Source organism: Cyprinodon variegatus, unplaced genomic scaffold, assembly GCF_000732505.1.
Source record: "Cyprinodon variegatus isolate N-32 unplaced genomic scaffold, C_variegatus-1.0 Scaffold343, whole genome shotgun sequence".
Lineage (NCBI taxonomy): Eukaryota > Metazoa > Chordata > Actinopteri > Cyprinodontiformes > Cyprinodontidae > Cyprinodon > Cyprinodon variegatus.
This window is the reverse complement of record NW_015150796.1, coordinates 690,443-712,241: the sequence shown is the minus strand read 5'-3', so window position 1 is coordinate 712,241 and position 21,799 is coordinate 690,443. Positions and strand designations below refer to the sequence as shown.

General features: G+C 39.0%; 1 protein-coding gene across 3 annotated transcripts in view; it reads right to left on the bottom strand.

Annotated features, from left to right (window-relative positions):
- Positions 1-21,799, bottom strand: part of lnx1 (ligand of numb-protein X 1, E3 ubiquitin protein ligase) — a 48,886-nt gene that overhangs the window by 8,229 nt on the left and 18,858 nt on the right. For all 3 annotated transcript variants that reach the window (XM_015385559.1, XM_015385560.1, XM_015385562.1), the window contains 4 exons: positions 8,815-9,062; positions 4,501-4,656; positions 1,201-1,409; positions 717-1,124 (listed from right to left, as the gene is read on the bottom strand). In XM_015385559.1, the coding sequence (XP_015241045.1) occupies positions 717-1,124; positions 1,201-1,409; positions 4,501-4,656; positions 8,815-9,062 (1,021 nt within the window). The remainder of the gene's footprint in view (positions 1-716; positions 1,125-1,200; positions 1,410-4,500; positions 4,657-8,814; positions 9,063-21,799) is intronic.

Sequence of the window (21,799 nt, the reverse complement as noted above, 5' to 3'; positions counted from 1 at the left end):
TTTTCATTAAGTAAAAACAAATGTTTAAAATGATTGTTTTCTTTGGAAAAAAAGAATCCCCTCTATCTGATCCCCACTTTTACCGTTGTGTATTAACACTCACTGCCTCACAGTCACAGACTGGATGTTTGCAGCCGTCTCCCTGCTCTCCTATTCCTTGTGAGATTTTTGCCAGTCTGTGTAACACAGCACCGAGGCCCGAATTAGCCAGTCAAACCCATTATTGCTCTAATTGGACTAATTCAGTTTCTTCCCTGCCAGTTCTTAATCTCTGACAGAAAGTGGCTGCTCTGAGAGGCCATCTTGGCTCCATAGAGATTTAAAAGAGCCAGTCAGACTGCTCAGACAGGAACTGTGAGCCCAGAGACCTTCCACACTCAGCCATAAACATGCAGTAATTAACCACTATTAACCAAATACACGCCATCACAGGCTGGCATCAACCAGGAACCAGAGGCGGCCGCACGGCCCCTGGTCCATTGGGGAGTCGCCACAATTAAACAGCATTAACTGCAGTGAGTGCAGACACGACAGCACAGCTCAACACAATTAGCTTGAATCACCACAATTATCTTTAATACCTCAGGGAGGCAGAGTAGGAGCAGAGCACAGTTGGTTGTGGTCGGAAACAGAATTTAGGTTGAATTTGTCACAACTGTGAACTTTGTGAGGGAAGTTAATGGTTTATGTGTGGCCTGCAGCCACCGCTGACTGACCTGGATAAGCAAAGCGGCGTGCTCCGGCGCCCCATAACGAAGATCATGCCCGTTGATGGCCAGCACACGGTCCCCTATGCACAGCTGCCCATCACGTGCAGCAAGCCCCCCCTCCAGCAGGTGAAAGATAAAGACCCCGTGCTCCTCTGCTCGCCGGACCAGTTTGATCCCTAGCTGTTCCTCTGGAGTGCTCTTATTCAGGACCACGTGGACGCTGTCATCTCTAACCGGATGGTGGGGTAGGCCAAGAGACTGCTGCACACCCGCACCATGAGTGTGGCCGTGCGAGTGGGAACGGTAGCGGTGCCGCTGTTCTCTGAGCACGGTTAGCCGCAGGAGTTGGCACGGCTGTCTAAGGGTTGTCACAGCAAAATAGTGAGGCACATTGCTTATGTCAATGCCATTGACCTGGAAGGGAGAGAAAAAAGAAGTGTAACTCTAGAGTCAATATGACCACTTGATGTTAATTTACTTCTTTTTATACCTTTAGAATCATGTCCCCAGGCAGCAAGCGGCCATCTCGAGCAATGACACCCTCTCTGTAGATATCCTGGATCAGGATGCGAACCAGAGGGGTCTCATTGCCGCCAACGATGCTGATGGCCAGCGGGTCGGAGGGATCCTGTCGTGTGATCTTAATACTGGTCAGTTCACCATCTGGGATCAGGTGATGAAGCTGAGGAAGAGCCAGCACTGATGGAGAAAATATGGAGAGCTTGATTAAACGGGAGGAAATGGTGTAAATAACCATGACCTTGGTAACCTTGGTAAATAACCAACACCATGGTGGAGAGGTTCAGCTTAGGAACCAGCTGCCTCTTCTTTCTAAAAATACTAAAATAAGGTAAAATAAGGTTTTATAAACCGAGAGGAAATTTTTTTTTTGCTTAGTGTCTTTTGCTTATGTGCTGCAAGCTGTGTTGCTGTACAAGACAGCTTGAAAAACTGGCTGAAGTCTGTGAATCTAAAATGTGTTTTCATAAAGTTTATTTTGTATCTCATCAGTTTGTGAAATGAAATTCATAATTTTCTGATATCTCCAAAAAAGTCCGTCTAACCTTTTCACCTTTTTTTTTTTTTTTTTTATCAACAACACAGTTCTCCTTGATTTGTCTTATTTATTTTTTACTGATTAAAAATCAGTGGGGTCCAAATAAAGAAAATCAACATCTAGCAAAGGTCTGGAGACATTTTTATTTATAATCCGTTACTTTAAACAGCATTTAACTCTGAAATTAAATGCAGGTGTTTATTCGTCCATGTTACATTAAATTTTTACAAAAAGATAGAAAGAATTTCATTTTAAAATCTAAATTGTTTTTGAAGTAGAGAACAACAATCTTTCAGTTTAGTATATAGACAATATCCTGACTCACTTTTTTAATAAAACACTTGAACTGACCGTTTTTTTTTTTTCTTTCTTTCTTTTTTATGGCCTAATGAGAGCAGTGGGCTTTAGGCTGACCTGCAAGGCTTTAAACCTGGGTTTGATTGGTGACAAAGCCATTCTCAAGCACAATCAAGGTTCTCATTTTGAGCCTGGATAAATATTTATTTTTGATGGTGGAGAATCCTGCTTCACAGCAGCAGGTACAGTAGAGCCAAAAATACTCAAAATGTGCAGGGTCATCTTTGAGCACACCATTTCACTTTACATTTACTAGTTCACAGAGCTTCTTCCAGCAATCCACACTTTCTCTACTCTCTTTCTGTCATTGTCTTCTCCTTCTTTCCCATTGCCTGGCTATCCACAGGTTTGCCTGCTGCGTCTAAAAGAACCAAGCATCAGCAACCCAGACTGGCAGCTCATTGGATAATTTGTATCACGTGCAGCCTGGTCCCAGATGCTCTACCATACAAACAGGAGAAGCGGCACAAGTGAAGTTAGACACTGTCGTTGGACAACATGCAGTAATTTATAAATGTTTTAAATCAGGTTTGGTCCAGATGTTGGGAACTGGAAGAAATGGAATACATGTAGCATGTATTGCGTATGTAAAATGCAAATCCCTTTTTTCAGGATTTTATTTGTGGTAAGTTTAATAGTCATGTATAGAAATTCCTCTACTTTCTGTATATCTTTCAGGGAAACTTTCATTAAAATGGTTTAAGATTTATCATTGTAAAATAACATTGTTGGAAAGTCCATTTTAAAAGGCAAATACACTTGTCTCTTAATTTTTCTTTTTTCTTTGTGAATCTGCCTTTTCCCTCAGACACAGCGGTGAATTCCACATTGTAATCTGAATAATTTGCAGTAGCATCTTTGGTCATGGGCTTTGACCAGTCACTATCAGAGAAGACATATTTCTCACCTTGGGTCTTTTACTTTGGTAAAAAAAAACTCTCTCTCCTCTTATTCCTCTGAGAACTGTCCCCTGTCTCTGGTGCAGTCGCCTCTGTGGTTCATTCTACCCAGTGCTGCACTTTCTCTTTTCCAGAGTCAATATTTTGTCTTTATCACAGCAGATTGCTTCAGGGGTGCAGAACACTCACTGAGACCTGCAGCTCTTATGTAACCCTTCTTTCTCACTATTACCACCATTTGAGTCTCTTCTTCAAACTCATAATTCTAGAATTTCTTATCAATTTTTATGCACGGGAACTTTTTAATGCAATTATTTTTACTATTATTTGTTTCTAACTAAATCTGCATCCATCTTTTACCTTTTACACAGTACGGCCCGCTCTCTCCCTTACTCTGAGCATTCAATTAATATTTAAACGGTTCGCTCAGCCTCCTCAGTGATGGCCTTTGAGAATCATCTACTCTCCAGTCATTTGTCATTCTTCATTCTTACATAATACCATATTCCTTCTCTACATCCCACCCTGCTGGGTCTTTAACTCTACATAATACTCTATTATGGTGGACTACATTTCTTCAGTTTAAAATGCTTCTGTATTGCGTTTTATTTTCTTTACTATATGAGGTGTTATTAATATGTATTTCAAAGAAATACTCTCCCCGGGCACTACTTTGACAAAGATGATTCAAGCCTGAAGGTGAAGAGGGGGGATGAAGGGATGCAGGGTCACTGAGGATGCAGAGGACGAATCAGAAGATGGATAGGAACAACAGAGAGTGGAGAAGGGGGAGAATCATGTGATCTGCCTCATCTCAAGCGACCTCTGATATACCATCACTATGCAAAATGCCTCAGGCTGCCACTCTCTCTTCTGATTTCTCAGGAGAGATGCAGAAGACCAGTGGCCTTCTGCAATCTGTGGCTTAATTATTAAAGAAACATATGCTTCTGCTGTTGCACCCAAGGCCTAAAGTCATATTACCTTCCTTGCATAGCTAAGGGGAACAGAACAAATATAAACATTTGGTTAACACTAGTGATGCGCCGATTGCCATTTTTTGGCCCCTATACCTGGCTGTGCAGTATTGGCCGCTACCATCTGTTTAAAATTAATGTGTGTGTAAATATATGAAGAACTGCATACTACTTGGATGTAAAATTATGGCTTTGTCAAGCTGCTGCCTACCTTTGTGAAGCAGGAAAAAGACTAACAATAAAGTGAATCCAGTAGAACTTTTTATTGCCTACCTGGAATGGATGACAAAAGCTGAATAGTCATTTGGCTTTCTAAATGGTATCGGTGCACTATTTGTCGGTACTCGCCGATACTGATACCCACATTTTAGTATCGAGGCCCTGCTCAATACTGTATCGGTATCGTTGCAGCACTAGTTAACACATGCACTTCCTAGTCTGTGTCTATTAAAGTACCTTTAGGAATCACACAGATTGATGTAAGAAGCTTTGCTCCATACCCTCTGGAGGAACGCTGGAATTCCTGGCGTTGTCCCTCTCCTCTGATGTCTCATTGCTGACCGCAGTGCCACTCTTGGTCCTCCGTAGGACGCTGAATGCCCGGTTTAACCTCCTGAAGGAGCGGCTCCTCACTGAAGAACGGTCAAAGTTTCTGACTGCAGAAAGGAGAGAAGCCTTTTATAAATGAGCTCACTTGCAACATGCCCAGACATGTCTGAGTCAGTTTCCAGCCAATCCCTGACTCTCTACTGGTAAAACCTTATGCAGGATATCATGCACACAGAATGTACTGATGAATTTAAGAATTAAAAAGAGAGCAGGTTTGGTAGGATTGAGTTTTATGTTTCATACATACTTTTGGCATAGAAACTACAGAAATAAATAGTGTTTTATTGATGCATTACATCAAAGGGAATCTATAGGGATTATGCTGCTGTCATCTATAGGGAAAGTAAGACTAAACTCCTCATCAATCTCTGCATTTCTAAAGTGCGATTTGCAGACCTGCATATGACCCTTTTGAAACTTCCTGAAAAGGACACACCTGCTTGACTTTGTGTTTGCTCAGCTGTGCAAAAAATAGAAATGAAAAAGTAATGTTTATTTTAAACCCTGCAGAACTCCTGCAGTAAACATGCATGAACAATGTCAAATGTTTTCTGTTTAGTTTACCTAACAGGCACATCTCAGTATATCAGAAAGGTACTTGAATACTAATTAATTTCAGTAATCAACTTCCAAAAGGGAAATTCCAGTTATCTAAATTCTTAACACAGTGATTTTAAGAGGGGATTTCTGTTCATTATTTTGACAATTATGGCTTTAAAACACATGAAAATCCAAAGTGTCATGTCTTAGAAAATATAAATGAAACATAACTTCAATGAAAAATAAGTACTGTTTACAAATGGCTGACAGTTCTGTCAGGGTAGCAGTTATTCTTGTTTTTTGTGAATAATTTTCTTTCAGTTTTTCCTTCCATCTAGCTTTCCATTTGACATGTCTGCATACAGCAAAGGTTATAAGCAGTTATTTTCTCCATCGTTGTTGATGTTGTTACTGATCTGTTAGTTAATCTGTGATCTGTCTGTTAGTTAATTGAAAAATCGCCAGTCTTCCCCATAATTATATACAGTAGGCCATATAACAATCGTTATCTTTTCAAGACATAACCATCAAAACATACCCAAATGAGCTCCTGAAATATCTTACTGTTTTAATGCATATTTCTCATTTTCACTTCTTGGAATGAAAAACTGGCATAAATTGTATTTTCAATGACATTCTGAATGACTGAGTCCTGAAGCAGACTGCAGCTCTGTAGAGAGTTGCATTATGCTGTTTGCTGCACCTGCTGTTCTTTCAGACTCTTTGGCAATTTGGCACCAACTATGCCCAATTCCTGCCTTTTTGAACAGCAAATAGATCCTTCACAAGACCAGAGGACTAACATGTTGTTTGTTTGGTAAACAATAAATACCCATCTAAAGGGAAAAAAACTGAACAGGTTTGAGTATGTCCATTACTTTTTAAATGAAATGATAGTTTTCTGATATAGATGGTGATGCTAAAGCTGGAGGTTATTTTAAAAGCAAGTCCAAAGTGTCTTGTCATTACTTTTTTTCTTATCATCACAATGTCCCTCTGCTATGTTACCTGAAGCATTTTAATGAATCTTGTACATCTCTATCAGTTGTTGGCATCAAGAAGATGATGGGTTCAAATGCGTGAATGTATTATTGGTATGCAGGGTATGAATAAATGGAACTTAAAAGAGAACAGCTTGCTGAATACTGCACTGAAGGAATCCTTTAGATCAGGGGTCACCAACTCGGTGCACACGGGCCCCAAAGGGCCCTCAAGGACCACATGCTGTGCCCTCAATGTCTTCTGAGAAGAGAACAACTCACCAGTAGACTTTGTTTCAGATCTTATTTTAGTCCGTTTCTCTCTCTTTCTTTTTAATCATTTATAAATAACTTGATCATATTAACCATATAGAGCTTTTTAGCATTTATAGAGATTTAAAAGTTAAACATAACAATGTGTTTATTATGAATGAAGTTTAGGTGAACATGGATCCCTCTTGTTCATAGGTCAATATTGGTAACCCTCCCTATGACTTAGTAACCAGGAAGCAACCCTCAACCTTAAAAAGGTTGGTAACCCCTGCATTAGATATGGTTATATTGTGGTTGCTGAAAGGCTAATTAGTATTTGTAGAAGATATGTATATATATTTGCTTTTTAGCATTTCTCTTCCAGCTTTATTTGCAGAAGTAAGTTCAATTAGATGTTATTGCTTGTTTTGGGTCAGTAGAAAAGGTTGTTTAATGTAGCAGCTCATAAATGAATAAATCCAGTCTGAGAACTGAGCATTAGTGAAAGAACACAATCTGGACTCAAGTAACCATGTCCTAAAGAGAGCAGCCCTTCTTGCTACTTTGATTTGCAGAGTAGAGGGGGATGAAGCGAGGCCCCTGCCCCAGCCTGGCTGCTCCGTGCACGGAGCCTCTGCAGCACCACTCCCTCCCTCTGCGGTCCCAGAGAGATGCGAAGGTTTCTGACAGCCACATTATTCTTTAAAAAGTGCCAGCGGCTGCTGGAGCTGACAGCTTGTTCAGCAGTTGCAGCGCTCATGGTGATGGCGGTGGGGCGCTCAGCTGGCTGAGCTTAAAATGCTGCTGCAGCGTCATTTGGTGTCCCGAGCTCTTACTTTGGAACAGGGACAGAGAGGAACTCTCATGACTGCCTCCTGATAACACAGGTGGGAAAAAAATGGAAGGAGAGCTGAGATCACGTCACCAGGCAATATCACACACTTGCAGTAGCTATTTTTAACCCGCCTCTCATTATGGTTCTCCTTTACAGTACAGTGTTCCTACCCTTTCAGTGACTTCCTCTCTGTGTGACTTTCTCTCTTTGTTTCTCTGTTGGTTTCCTTAAATAGTATTTTTTATAGATTTGTGTGGAAAGAAAAAACAGTAGCAGGGCTAATTGGTTAACAGTATTTCTATCAGAGAGCATTAGGTAGAACAATTGTGTTTAAAAGCGAAGGAGCGCCTGGGTAAACCTCAGTTTTAAATACATGTTTGAATAAGATTAAAACCATACACCTTTGACTTTGTACTATACCTTTTAGAAGCATTCATATCCCTCGAGCTTTGTAACATTTTTTTATCTCTCAAACACAAACCAATAGATCTAAGAGAGATTTCAGGTTACAGTTCAACAAAAAGTTGCACAAAATCCATGTTGTTGCTTGTTGGAAGATGGAAGGAGCTAAATATAAGACTAGAATGGAGGAAAAACTATTAGAGACTTGAAGATATTTTCACCCCATTTGGTCAACAACTCAAGACTTTATTGTTTATCAATTATTGAAATAATCATTAACTATTTTAGTAAACGATTATTCATTATATAGATGTATTTATACACACATTGGATTTCAGAATTTTTCTCCCCATACTGTTTACATTTGATCACTACTGCACTTTATGGAATGGAAATGTTCATTTACTGTCTGAAAAACTGTACTAAACAAAATAATCATTAACTATTTTAGTAAACGATTAATCATTAAATAGAGTATAGAGACTGTAAAACATGCCTTTAGCTGACAGAGCAACCCACTTAGAGCATTAATTATATCAAAATTGTAAAAAGAAAATATATATAAAGATTTTGCATTTAAGATTAAAATACTTTATTGTCTGTAATTATTCTCTATCCACAACTTTTCTACTCCTCAAGAAGAAAAGTTTTGGTTTCATCTGGTTTAATTTGGTAAAAAATCTTCTTATTAATTGATTAATCAAAAAGATAATTGACAGATTAACCGATTTGCAAAGTAATTGTTGGTTGCAGCCCTAAATCTAGATGTTAAAATGTTCAAGTTAAATAGATCAAAATTCAATTGGCTTAAAAATCTTAACTCACTGATGATCTCCAGCTAATAAAGCTCAAGCTTAAACTATTATGCAACTAAAAATGTGCAGGCTGAAGCTGAGTGGATAGAGACAAACCAAGAAACTAGCAGTTGCAATTGCAGCAAAAGTATTACTTTCTAAATACACCCCTTAGACTTTTGTTTAAAAAAAAAAAGGGAAAAAGCATGATTTGCTTTCCACCTCAAAACTATTGGTCAATGACTTCTAATCAAAGCTAAAAAACTTTAGGTGTAACATGTCAAAGTGGGAAATGTGTGACCAGAAACGTTTAAATGAACTGCATGATGTTTTTCTCAGTTACGAGATGTCATACAGTAAAGAGCATAACCGCAAACATCCACACACTGCAAACAAACTCACTCTTCTTGGTGCTGCTTCGAGCAGCAAGGCTGGTCATGCTGCCTGACTGACTGTTGTCCTCCATGCTGGGGTCAAAGGCCGGGTTGACCAGCCCGGGTTCGTCTGAGAGCAGAGCCACGGCGGCGGAGGTGGGTCCATCACTGGGCAGCGTGGCCACGGTGAGTTCTGATGTGCTGTCTGTACACTCACCCTCCTGCGAGCGGCGCTTCCTGTCTGTTGAGAGTCCATAGTGGGAGGCCCCTTTACACCTACAAACAGTAGAAAAAAGATCAATAGTTTAGACTAATAAGGATTGTAAGTGTACTTCAAAATGTATTTTAATGCAATACCCCCACCCACCCCCTTTAAAAATTATGATTATTATGGAACATTACAGATGCATCAATGAGTTTTAGTGGGATGTTGATATGGCACTCCAACAAAGCAATGGAAAATTTTAAAGTAAGTCTTTGTGATTTTGCCAAAAATATAAATTGCAGTTTTCTTTACAACCAAAGAAGCAATTTTCTTTAAATGTCTCATTCAGGTACATGTTTGGCTCCAGGATTTCATGGTCTTGAAAACTTTCTTGTCCAAAGCCCATTGACACAGGCCTCCACTGATAAGTGGAAAACAGCTTTCTTCTAGCTTGCTTGCATAGATGTGATTCTCTCCCCACATTAATCTTATTATCATCACCTTTATGGCTCTGATGAAAAACTTAGTGTCTTTGGTTAAATGTAATATGACTAAAAATCCAGTGCCTCTTTGAAACAGAAATTACTTCTTTTTTTTAGCTGTGATTACATAGCGCATGCAATTAATTGTCCATCCCTGACATGAACTGAAAAGTTACGCCTTAACCAACCCTACATCAGAGAAATTTTAACAGTTCTTCTATGATGCTTTCTTAAACTCAGTTAGATTGGGTGGGGAGCAACTGTCGAAAATATATATTTAAAGTTTTGTCCCAGATTTAAAATCACTTGAAGTTTGGACTTTGACTAGGCCATTGTAACAGGTGAATCTGCTTTAATGAAACTGTTACTAGCTGCATGTTTCAGGTCATTGTCCTGCCGGAATATCAATCTTTAGCTCAGTTTTCTTTAGGTTGTTCTAACATCTGAGCTCAAGAGAAGCATCCCCATGCTATAATGCTGACATTAGTTTGATCTGAGGAATATAGTAGTACATGTAAGTAGTGTTGCACTGACACCGATACCAGCATCGTAGCACTAATGGTGGTATCGGTATCGACGAGTACCAACAAATAGGGCACCGATACCATTTTGAGAGCCAAAAGTTTATTCAATTATTGTCACCTATTCAAGGGAGGCAATAAAAAGTTCTACTGGATTCACTTTGTATTAGTCTTTTTCCTGCTTCACAAAGGTAAACTTGATGGTATCAGTATCGGCCAATACTGCACAGTCATGTATCTGTATCGGGACCATCGGGGCAAAAAATGTGTGTCTGCATATGATTGAAAATAACTAAATAAATAAGATTAGCGCCTTAAAAAATGTTTTCTAACAAGTCTCTGAGGCCTTTCCAGGACAGATGTATTTATACACACATTGGATTTCAGAATTTATTTCCCCATACTGTTTACATTTGATCACAGCTGCACTTTATGGAATGAAAATGTTAATTTACTGTCTGAAAAGCTGTACTAAATGAAATTTATATTTGTATACACTCTGTGTATATAAATGACAATAAAAGTTGTCTTAGTCTAAGAAAAATCAAATTCTCTTCACTATTTCGATCTCTGAAGGTTGCATCCAATTTTAGGTACAGTTATCAAAGTAGAGGTGGCTAATTACACGTGCATACCTATTTTCAGCTTTTTCTTAAACAATTTGATGCACTTTCTGTTCTACTGACAATTAAAAAAAAAAACCTGAATGTTGCCATTTTAGAAAACATGCAGGGTAGGTGAATTGAACAGTGAGACCAGTGATGTATGGTAGCTTGCTTTCATAATGAACCTTCTGCAGAGGCAGTCAGAGTCGACCCAAACAGATTCCTGTTAACATTTATTAAAAAGGTCAGGCTCTCAAAACACTGATGGGAGCAGATTTCAGGTTTTTCCTTCAGGCTGCAGCCTCTGCTGTGAGGAAGCCTCACACAAAGACTGCTTATCTGACCTCAGCGCTCAAACAGCAGCTCTCTGAGATAACGTACCACCTGTACACTAAGCTACAAATACTCTGTTGGCATCAATTTTTGGCTTTTCCAGTGTGAATTCATATCACAGTGTGAAGCTACCATGACATTAGCTTTACCTTCAAAATGTTGATAAAACATCCACTTTTAGTTGCTTGTTCACCTTCCAGCTCACAGTATCCACACATAGGATACGTTTTCTCTGCCGCATTGAGCATGACTGTAACTGACAGTTATCTGAGTACAAAGTGTAAGAAATCATCCACTGGTGAGGAGGGAGGGCGAGGAGTCGACACCACATCTGAATATGGAACAGAAATTGTTTGATTGTTGTTACACTGAAAGACAAATTTAATTCCTGAGCTCCAGATGTCTTCTGTCTGTCAACAACAGTGCAATCACTGCACAAAATCATTCTCTCTAGTGCGTGTACAAATGCTCACTTACACTGCAACAGTAAGAAACTAGGGATGTGTGCATACATCGCAAGCATTTCTCTGCACACCAGAGTGTTTTGTTTTTGGAGATTTTCTTTCCACCCTCCGTAAGCCATAAAGGCTTCATCAGAGGCAGGAATAACTCTGCCTTGTGTCTCCGACAGTCTCTGCGGAGCCATCAGCACAAACATTAACTCGGTTTTAATGAGCTGGATCAGACCCAGGCTCTGCTTCACCGGTAGCTCCGGAAAAAAAGAAAACACAGGTGGTGTGGCAGTTTTCTCCTGTTCTCTGTGACTTTTTTTTTTTTTCTTAAGTTTTAGCCAAATATGACAGTAAAAGTGAGGTAAAATGACAAAGATTACTTTAGAGTCACAAAGAAATAAGAATGTGAGCTTCTTAGCCAATGGAGCCGAGTTAGGACCCCGAGGGCTCCACATCGCCAGAAGCAGCATTTTGTCTCAATTACAGAGCTGTCTGAGCAGGTCATGCTCTGTGTCCACATTTCACAGAGAAAATCATTTCATACAAAACAGGGTTCTACATCTCACTTGTAGCCATGAGTCAGGTTCCAGTCAGATATAACATTACACCAAGCTGAATGCCTATTGATCGCCTTCACTCAAACTTCATCATACACTGCATGTGTGTGTACCTGTATGTGGACAGAGCCCCTCTGAGGCTTGGCCATTCACTAAATAAATTGATAACTACCAACAGCAATATGCCACTTAACCAAGTGATGTGGTCTAAGAGAAATCAATATTTGAGTGGACAGGCAAGGAGAGGGCAGCTTTAGTCAAGTCGCTCACTGTCAGAGGGTTTAAAATTGAACATTTGATTAAAACCCTGGAGTGTCTCATAGGGATGTCACATGGTGTGACAACGTTAAGTCAGTCTGGGGCTCCGAAACAATCTTACCCAAAACTTTTCTTCCTGTTGTTACATTTTAGATCATCTGAAGCAACAAAAGCAATTATTTCAGTCTATTATCTGAAAAAAATCTAAGCATAAACAACTGATGATATTTAGCTGGTAAACAGCCGTCATAATCTTAAAACCAGATGTTTCTTAACCAGAAAATGACATAATCAAACTGGTTTAAAATATTGCTGAAAAAAAATTCCCTTTCAATCTTATTTCTATCCCTTGCTTTTTCTTATAGTAACTTTGCCTCGTCTGTTCCTGTTTGGCTGTGACGCCATCCTGGAGAGAAATATCAGCTGTGCTGCTTTCATCAACACTCTTGTTTGTGGATGCTGGAGATAGGCCTGTTTTCCAGTGTGGTCCTGTTTCTCTGACCGTGACTGGCCGGGTGTGCTCTCCTCATCCTCTGATATGGGAGCTGGGAATTTTTCCTCTCCACTGTCGCTACAAGCATGCTTAGTGTGGGGGATTGCATTTGAGTCAATGAGTCGATGCAATCAACTGGCTTTCCTTAGATAGAAAACTTTGAATCAGTTTGACTGTATGATCTGGTTGAACTGTAAAGTGCCTTGAGATGACTTGTGGTGTGAATTGGCGCTATATAAATAAACCTAATTGAATTTAATTGAATTTTCAACCTAATTATATAGAAACTGTTTTCGCCTCAACACACAGTTTAGTGCTTCATTATATGTCCAATAACAATCTGACGATTTAAACTTGGACCAATTCAAATATTCAAAGATAGGAAATTCCTGCCGGTTATCAAAACAAGCAGCAGTATTAAATTCAACAATAAATCCTAGCTTATTTTGTAACTAAACAAAAAAGCCTGACTTAAATATACATTGCTCTAATACACGTTGCTCTGTCTCAGCAGAACCTTGACAAAACTTACTCATGCATTCAACTTTAGCAGAACTGAGTAATGAAACTTTGTTTTCACAGGTCTGCCTAAAAAGACAATCAGACAGACTGCTGCTGCCAACACCCTCACTACTGTAAAAGTAAAAAATGGAACACATCCTCCCAGCTCTGAGATCAGTTCACCCTGGCTCCCCACATCCAAGAGAATAGACTTTAATATACGTCTGTTAGTCTATGGCTGTGTTCTAATCCAGCAACTTATCCTCTCAAGGCTAAATTTGTAAGCCGATGTGGCGGGTAATTTTTGGTTTATTAAAAAGTTTTATCTTTTAAGCACAGATTCCAATCTCTGCAGAATGGGGGCTATGAATCTGATATCTGTGATGACGCTACTGCTGCTGAAGTTCCTCAGAAATGAAGTTAGCACACAGAACAGCAGTAAGAATTTCGGCATCCATATTTTGCCTGCTTTGTGAGTCAAAAGTCCCGGTTGCTAGGCAACAGAGAGTACGCTGAGTGAGGGGCGGGTACAGTCGGAGAAGGCTGGACCTGTTTGAATCTATAGCTAACCTCTTCCAGCCTCCTCATTTTGATAAAATCGAGCACACCTCATAAATCACTGAACAGCTAAACAAGAAATACATTACAGACCTACTCTCAGTTTATCAACCATCCACATCTGTCAGGTCTTCTGTACGAAATCTACTCTGCATACCCAGAACCAGAACCAAATCGCTTTTAGTTGTTACGCTTCACTGATCTGGAAGAACCTCCAAAAAAACTTTAAAACTACCAAAATCCTTTGCTACCTAATGTCAAGATTAAAACCTATTTCTTTAGAGTAGCCTTTGACTGTGCTTTTTAAATGTCATTAGGAAGGTCTTTGAGACCATATTTTTCTTTAAAAGTTCTATCAATCATTTCCCTTTTTATGTAATCATCTTATTAAAGTATTTTACTTTTATTCTCTTTATTTATTCATGTTACCAACTGCAATGTACTTTTATTTTTCTTATGTACAGCACTTTGAATTTTCTTCCAGCTCAAATGATCTATAGAAATGAACTTGCCTGATAATGTTGACCAACATTTACTGTTTCCTTTTGAGTCATTAACTTCATCAGGATGAGGCCAGACTGATAAGTATAGTAATATTAATACTCAGCAGTTTATGTGTTTTTTAGGGCAGATAAATTAAATGTTTCTAAATTGAGCCTCTAATTCATTATCTTTAAAGTCTTTGGATTTTAGATTTAAATGTGCCTTTGTATTTATAAATGGGATCAGCAAACAAAGCAAATAATCCTGATTTTTCAAACCAACGTTTCCACTTAAAGCAGGGCTTTTATGTCCACACTAAAAATGACATTGAGCTTGCGCATCTCCAGCTACATAAAGACAAACATTATTCTGACTTCTATTCTTCCTTTCAAGAAATAATGCAAACGTTTTTTGTCATTTAATTAATCAAATTTAGTTTCTTTAACACAATTGTTTCATGTTAGTAGGGTCGAACATAAAAAATCGTGATATAGTAACTAAATATGATTAAGTAAATGCCAAAAGCATTATTCTTTTCAGTGAATGCTTCTGTCCATTTTGCTGGACCTTTTACTCCAATGACAAAGCTATTCTAATTTGCCATTTTTTCATGGATGATCACAAAGATTAGAAGGGGCTCATTAGCACTGCTGTAGCCTTGACTCAGTTATCACATCATCTCTCTAAATCCAAGGATCTGTGGAGAGATAAAGAGTGAAGACACGTGCTCATCCTTCCAGCGCTCTCTCCTCCCCCTTCCTCCTCCTGGTCCCTGTACAATAACAATTACTCGTAATGCTTGCAGTGATGCAGTGGTCGTCCCGATGCACCCTGGTTGTGATACACACAGTCTTTTTCTTGTGATGTGCTATAAACACCAGCTCACAACTCATCCGAGCCTGTGAAATTCTCCAATCCTCTTTAGGAGTGAGTGGATTATCCTTTCTAACCCAAATACACGCCGCCCTCCCTTACTGCAGTGGACAATCACGTTAGGCCTCCCTCCTACTGCAATGCAAATTACCCTTACTGAAGAAACAATGTCAGATAAGGTGCACAGATACAGGAGAGGATTTTTATTTATTTAATAAGTCTCAGAAACAATGTTCTCTCATACGTTCATTATTCTTACTAAGGAACAGTTTCTGCACAACTTGAATGAGCGACCCTCCCCCTTTCCTCCCTCTAACTCCTTTAAAATAGTGGCAGTCACCTGTTCTCATTCCAGCCAGCTTTTTCGGGTTCTTTAAAAATCCCAGGCAACACCTGATGTGTAAAAAAACAAGAGAAATGAAAGCATTTCCGGCAAAAGGTGGCCTGCAGGTTTTTCTCACAACATAATGTGAGAAATACAGTAGGTGTGTGTTTGTGTGAAAAGGCTTTTTGAGCCATGTGTTGAGTGTATTCTTAGAACGCTAATGAATGTGGGGATGCACAAACACAGTTGGAGTTTTATCCACTCATTAGTCAGTTTAGAGCTCAAGGGATGGTTGTTGTTTGCAGCTCAGATTGTCTTAACCAACTGCCCATGGCAGGAAAACAAAACAGAATATGCTTTTTGCCTTCATACTATTAAAAGGTAAATAGCTGTTGAGGCATGTTCTCAATCCAATTTTCATTGCTTGCAATATACAGTACAGAAAAGGCAATGTTGAAAAACAACCTTCAGTATCTATTCATTCAATGGGAGCCCAGGCCTTACAGCACAGCCAATCTATCTGATTCAATAAGAGAAGATAATTTTTCTGAACTAATATTAAGCTAAAGCAAAAATATAAATTTTTCTATGCAGAAAAAAAAACTGGACTAATCCCTGGAGACCAATGAGTTGCCTAAAAGCAAATAAGCAGCGTTTACAATAGAGGAGCCTATTCCTGAAACCCAAGCAGCATTCTGTTGTTATTGTTGCCTCTCTGTATTTCTACTGTATTCACCAATCAGGAAACAAAGTACGGGTGTGGATCCTTTACACAAAAACAATGAAGACATTGATCCAGTCATATAAGCCTAAACTTATCTACAGCTCATGTTATTTTTTAAAATTCATATGTGATGGAGTTTTAAATCAGTAAAGTTTGCAGTCTTGTGTGGCAAAAAAGGGAGAAAAACATTCAGTAAGGGCAATATTTGTTTATTCTTTGTGTTTCAGGCTGTTGATGTTCAGAGGCGAAAATAGAAACTATCTCCCCTCCCACATTCATTAACAGAGCATAAGCTATAAAAAGAGACGATGGATGATGTGTTTGTATATTTGTCGAAGATAATATTTTTGGATATGTCTCTCAAACATTTATGAGTAAAGATAAACTTTCTATGAAAAAGAAGTGATTCTAACTTAGCGCTGCTATGTTAACAAAAAGCGAAATAAAGTTTTCGGTATGGCTTAAACACAGGTTGTAACTGGTGTTTCCATTACCACAAAACTTTACAAAACCTAGAATTTGTGAATCTCTTTATAATTTTTTTGTTACACCTAGTGCCTGTAAATCTTTTAGAAAGTGTTCTCACCACTACAGAGTGAGTAAGTATGTCTGGGTCGAGAGAGATAATGGACTCCACAGAGAAAACATTCAAACTATGTGTGAAAAAAACACCTGAGGCAAATCAAAGTTTCAAAATTTACAGATATAAAAATGACTTGCATAATCAAAAAACAGCCAAAGAAGAATAGTGCCAGTTTGACGTCGTTTTTGAATGGATTGCTGAGAATTTTTATTCTTAAAAGTACCCCTTCATTAAAAGTAGATGGTATTAATTGAAGAATGAGTTATAAGTAGATGGAAAAATGGCTACTCAAGTACTATGTAATCACTAGCTTCTAAAAGCTTATATAATAGTTCAAAGAGTGTTGACCTACTGGGTTAGAGCACTGTGCTGAGAAGGTTGCAAGTACCCGGTTTGATTCCCAGAGTTTCCACTCTGGATTCCTTAAGCAAATCCCTTAACCCCACACTGCTCCCTGGGCGCCACACAATGGCAGCGCACTGCTCCCCAAGGGGATGGGTTAAATGCAGAGAACGAATTTCCCCATTGTGGAACAATTAAGGGATTTGCAAATTTTGTAATCACAAAGTTATGTGCAAGTTTTGATCTTTCAAACTACAAAATAAAACAAGTTTGACACCCTTAAACAGCTCACATCTCCAAAATATTGTTGTACTTTATGTTAGAACACCTTTAGAAGCTTTTAAATCCTTCCTAGAATAATTTAAAGAGGGGCTTTTGGTTAACTTTTCCTATGTTCATGTTTGTGTAAAATGGAGCCTCTACAGGTCCTTTTCAAAATATTGGCTTACTGTGATAAAGTTCATTAATTTCCATAATGTAATGATAAAATGTGAGATAGGAATTTTGGGTTCTCAAGAGCTGTATGCCAAAATCATCCGTATTAAGACAATAAAAGACCTGAAATATTTCAGTTAGTGTGCAATGGATCTAAAATATATGAATGTTCAAGTTTATCATTACGTTATGGAAAATAATGTACTTTATCACAATATGCTAATATTTTGAGAAGGACCTGTATCTCCACTCCACCACCAGTTTTAGGCTTGGGGGGGAAACAGCCCTATTGTTTGCTCCTGTTCATGCATATCTATCAAAATTAAGTGCTATGTTTCGTGCCGAGGTCTGAGCGCAGAAGAAAAACTAATTTCTATAAATAAATTTCTTCTAATTGTCATTTCTCTTTGTGTGAGTTTTTCAGATTTAAAAAAGATTGACTTGAATGAATGCAGTATGCAAACATGGCTGTGATTATATGATCATTAAATAGTGTTTGCATAAGAGGTTTCAGAGGTTGAAGTTTTTGAAAATGGTAAAAGTCCTGTTCGGTCTTTGCCAGATAATATGTCACCTGCAACCACTGAAAATCCCTGATACTAAACATGTCAAGATGCTGAGAGGTTTTTTCTTCAGCGGCTCAGATAGTAAATATTTACACCTTGTTAATTTCACCTCAATTATAAAAAGTTAACCATTCCTTTAAGTTTGTTTCATAAAAACAGACAGAGCGGTTTAGGATAGCACGACATAAAGACACAGAAATCCAGTTAATGACGAACCATGGGAGTGTTAATCAGATGATGTGCCTCTGTGTTGACTGGATCCGCCTGCTGTGAGGGGTAATCCCATCTGCTGCATGAGTAGGGGGTCAGGACGCAGAGATATAGGCAGTCACTGATGTGGAAAAATAATAACTGTCTTCCAAAAGACAGACCTGCAAGTCACACTGAAAGCCTCGATCTGTTGGGTGTAACTGTTCACCGCCTTTGAAGCCAATTGCGTGCCGAAAACAAAAGGAAAAGTGTGGGGATGAAGATAAAGATTTGTTTTAAAATTTTCCACTGTGCTCCTGTGCAGCGACAAGCAGCCAGGCAGGTTTGGCATGTTCCATGCAGCTGATTGTTTACAGGAACAAAAGATAAGAAGCTTTCTGCCGGCATGATATAGGAGCAGTCCGCCGGTTAAAGCAGCTCAGAACTCTGACTCATCCTTTTCTAGCCAATCAATATTGGTGATCATTGGTTGAGTCCTGACCCCATGATAAAACTGGAAGGGTATTTATGCAGCAGTTTACCGTGTCAGTGTCTAGTTTCTACCAAGTAGGCAATCCCTTCTTTTTTTTGTCAAGTGCAAGCAGCGATTTATTCTCTGCTGCCTGGCTGAGCTGGATCTCAAGCTCACTCATGCGCCTACATCCTACTCAAAAGTGGCTGCAGTAGTATCACAGAAGTTGTTCTTTTCTCTCTGGGTGCAAAATTATTTAACAGTAACTCAAAATGTGCCATATAGTGTATGGCCACAAAGAACCCTTGCAAGGTTACTGACCCACATTGCTTTTTGCACCTTTTATATTTCATTGTTCTTTATGTGCCACTGTAACCCCTGGCAATGTCCTGGTTTCTCTTCGGGCCATTATACCTGCATCAAAGCCCAACCCACACTCCAGGCAGTCTGTGGGGATCTGCTCACGTGAGAGATTAACTGCACGCCGCTCTCCTCTCAGCTGTCAGTTACAGTCTGCTGCCCGCCTGGCCTGCTCCACAGAGCCTTCCTACAGATTAGCTCACTGCAGACACAAGACTAGGAAGTTTTTTCATCCTAGTAGAGTCAAGCTCTAAATCCCATAAACAGCAGCCAGACTTTAAATCAGTGATAGGCAAAGGTTAGACACAATCCACACTTCCTGAGTTATACATCTGAGAAAGTGGGCCAGTTGATGTAAAGGATTGCAGATTTAACCATGTGCTGCACTGCGGAAACAATATGCATCTAAGTTTAGTAAAATACTTTTTCTATGCCAGAGCAAACTTGGGTCCATCTATAAGCCTTCCCTGCATGCGGATGCTTATGCTCCCCTCACCTTTCTCTCATGCTGTTTTCTGCTTGAACAGTTCCAGAACTGAGAGGAAGGCACTGCTGAAGCTAACACTTTGACCTGCATTCGCTTCTCCTTATAAATAAATGAATACATATTTCATTGTTGTTTTTGACAGAGTACAGTGCTCACACATGAATTGTAAAACCCTTTAGTTACATGATGTTTGTTTAAGCCTTTTATTCCCTTAATGAAGCAATAATAAAAGCTTTTTTTAAATCTTTTAATGTTGAAAATACAAAATTTTAAGTATTTAATCTGAATTGAATTTGAAAGATCAACTAAAAGTAGTTTAAAATTATGAAGTTTGAACAGTCCATGCATTTTTATTAGAACTCCTAAACAGATTCACATTTTTAATTAAATTATTTTATGACTTGTTTTTTTTTAATCAAAAGTTCAGTCTGATTGGAAGGCTGTATACATTTTAAGAATATATATAATCAATTCTTAAAAAAAACAAACACTTTTTGTGACTTTAAAGGTGTCAGCCTAACATTTTAATCTACTGTTAACTGTCCTGTTTTATTTCTAAACTCTTTCAGATCCTAGTTAAATGCGCAATGAAGGAAGTCCATCAAATCTTACATGTCGCTTTGTAAGGATTCAGACTTCAGACAGAGCCTCCAGATTGAGTTGTAAAACCAAGAGGAATCTTTGAAGTATTCACATGAGCAATAGGCGTATGGGGGATTAACACTGACACTGACTAAATCTGTGACACATTCAATTACTTAATTAAAAGAAAACTTGCTGCATGTCATCCCTAACATGCTTTTCTTTTTAGCATCAGACCTTTTCAGCTCCATTTCTCTTTCCATTAATTTTGAAATGTTTCCCTCATCCCTGTTAGAGAAAAATCCTGCCCACAGCATGATGCTGCCACCACCGCATTCATTTTTTCTCAATGAGGAATTTCAGAGTATAGGGCCAAATGATCAGTTTGCTTAAAAATATTGAATAAACAACAAAAAAAATCAATCATGTAAGCAAACGCTTTTTTAATAACAGATATATAATGTTGAGGTATTTGAACATGGTACAGCTCATTTCCTCTTTTTTAGTTTCCCTCACTCTTTGACTGTAGACTTCGCTTGGTGTGCTCATGTAAAATACACTACTCCTCTGATAAATTCACTGAATTTGTCTCTCTCTGGTTTTTATGTGTTTTGGCCCGAAAGTTGCAATAAAACGAAGTGTGATCCTGACTACAGATCCGGGATTAATGTTCAACCCAGTCTAAAATCGAATTATCTGAGCCTGCCCCCTCAGACACGAGGCTGGAATAGGCCCAGCATGGTGCCCAGTCGTCGACTGTGGTTTGACCTGATATAAACAAATGATATGTATTGTTCAGGCTGAATGAGCCGGATTGGCTAATCCTGTTAAGATGCACCCATGCTGAAGATGTCCGGCGCACTGAGACTGCGCTGAAGCTCGCAGTGATCAAACACCTCGCAGATGAGGGCTGAAGGGACGGAAGCTAAGCTAATCATAGCGTTTAAGACAACTCATCTCCGACTCAAGAATTAACTTAGATTAATCATGAAAGCTCTACAGCGCTGTGGCGAAGGGAATGAGTCCAGTGGTGTTTATGAGTTAGGAATGAAAAAAGATCCCATAAGCAGAGGCTCTCCTGTTTGTGCCTGTGCTGCGTTCTTGTTGACTGATGCTGACAGAGGGAAAGCTTTTGATCAGAGAGAAATATTTTTTCTCCCCTTGCGATGAAAGTTGCATGTATGCACAAGGAGTATGACGTATATAGCATCCTTTGCAAACTGATGTGTGGGAAGGCAGAGTACAGCTTCTCTCTTTTTCTCCATGCTGCATAAACTAACTGTAGTAATCACTTAAAACCAAACGGAGCAGCACTGTATTAAAAAAAGAAAAAGAGAAGGATGGAAGGAAAAATGGAGGAGGAGGGAGGAGGCCGCTTCAGCACAGGCGGAGCCGGAAGATGCTCCTGTCAACATCTTGGATAAAGACGAATGGTGTGGCACTGCTCTCCAGCCATGCAGAAAAACACCATGTCCGTGTTTGTTTGCTCCTTGTTTCTTTCCATGTCAAGTCATAATCAGCAAAAAATAAATAAATCCTGTCCGAAACACTTCACAAAAACTGACATACTGTCTACAACGCCCCCCCCCCCCCCCCGCCCTTTTTTTTTTTTTTTTTTTTTTTTTTT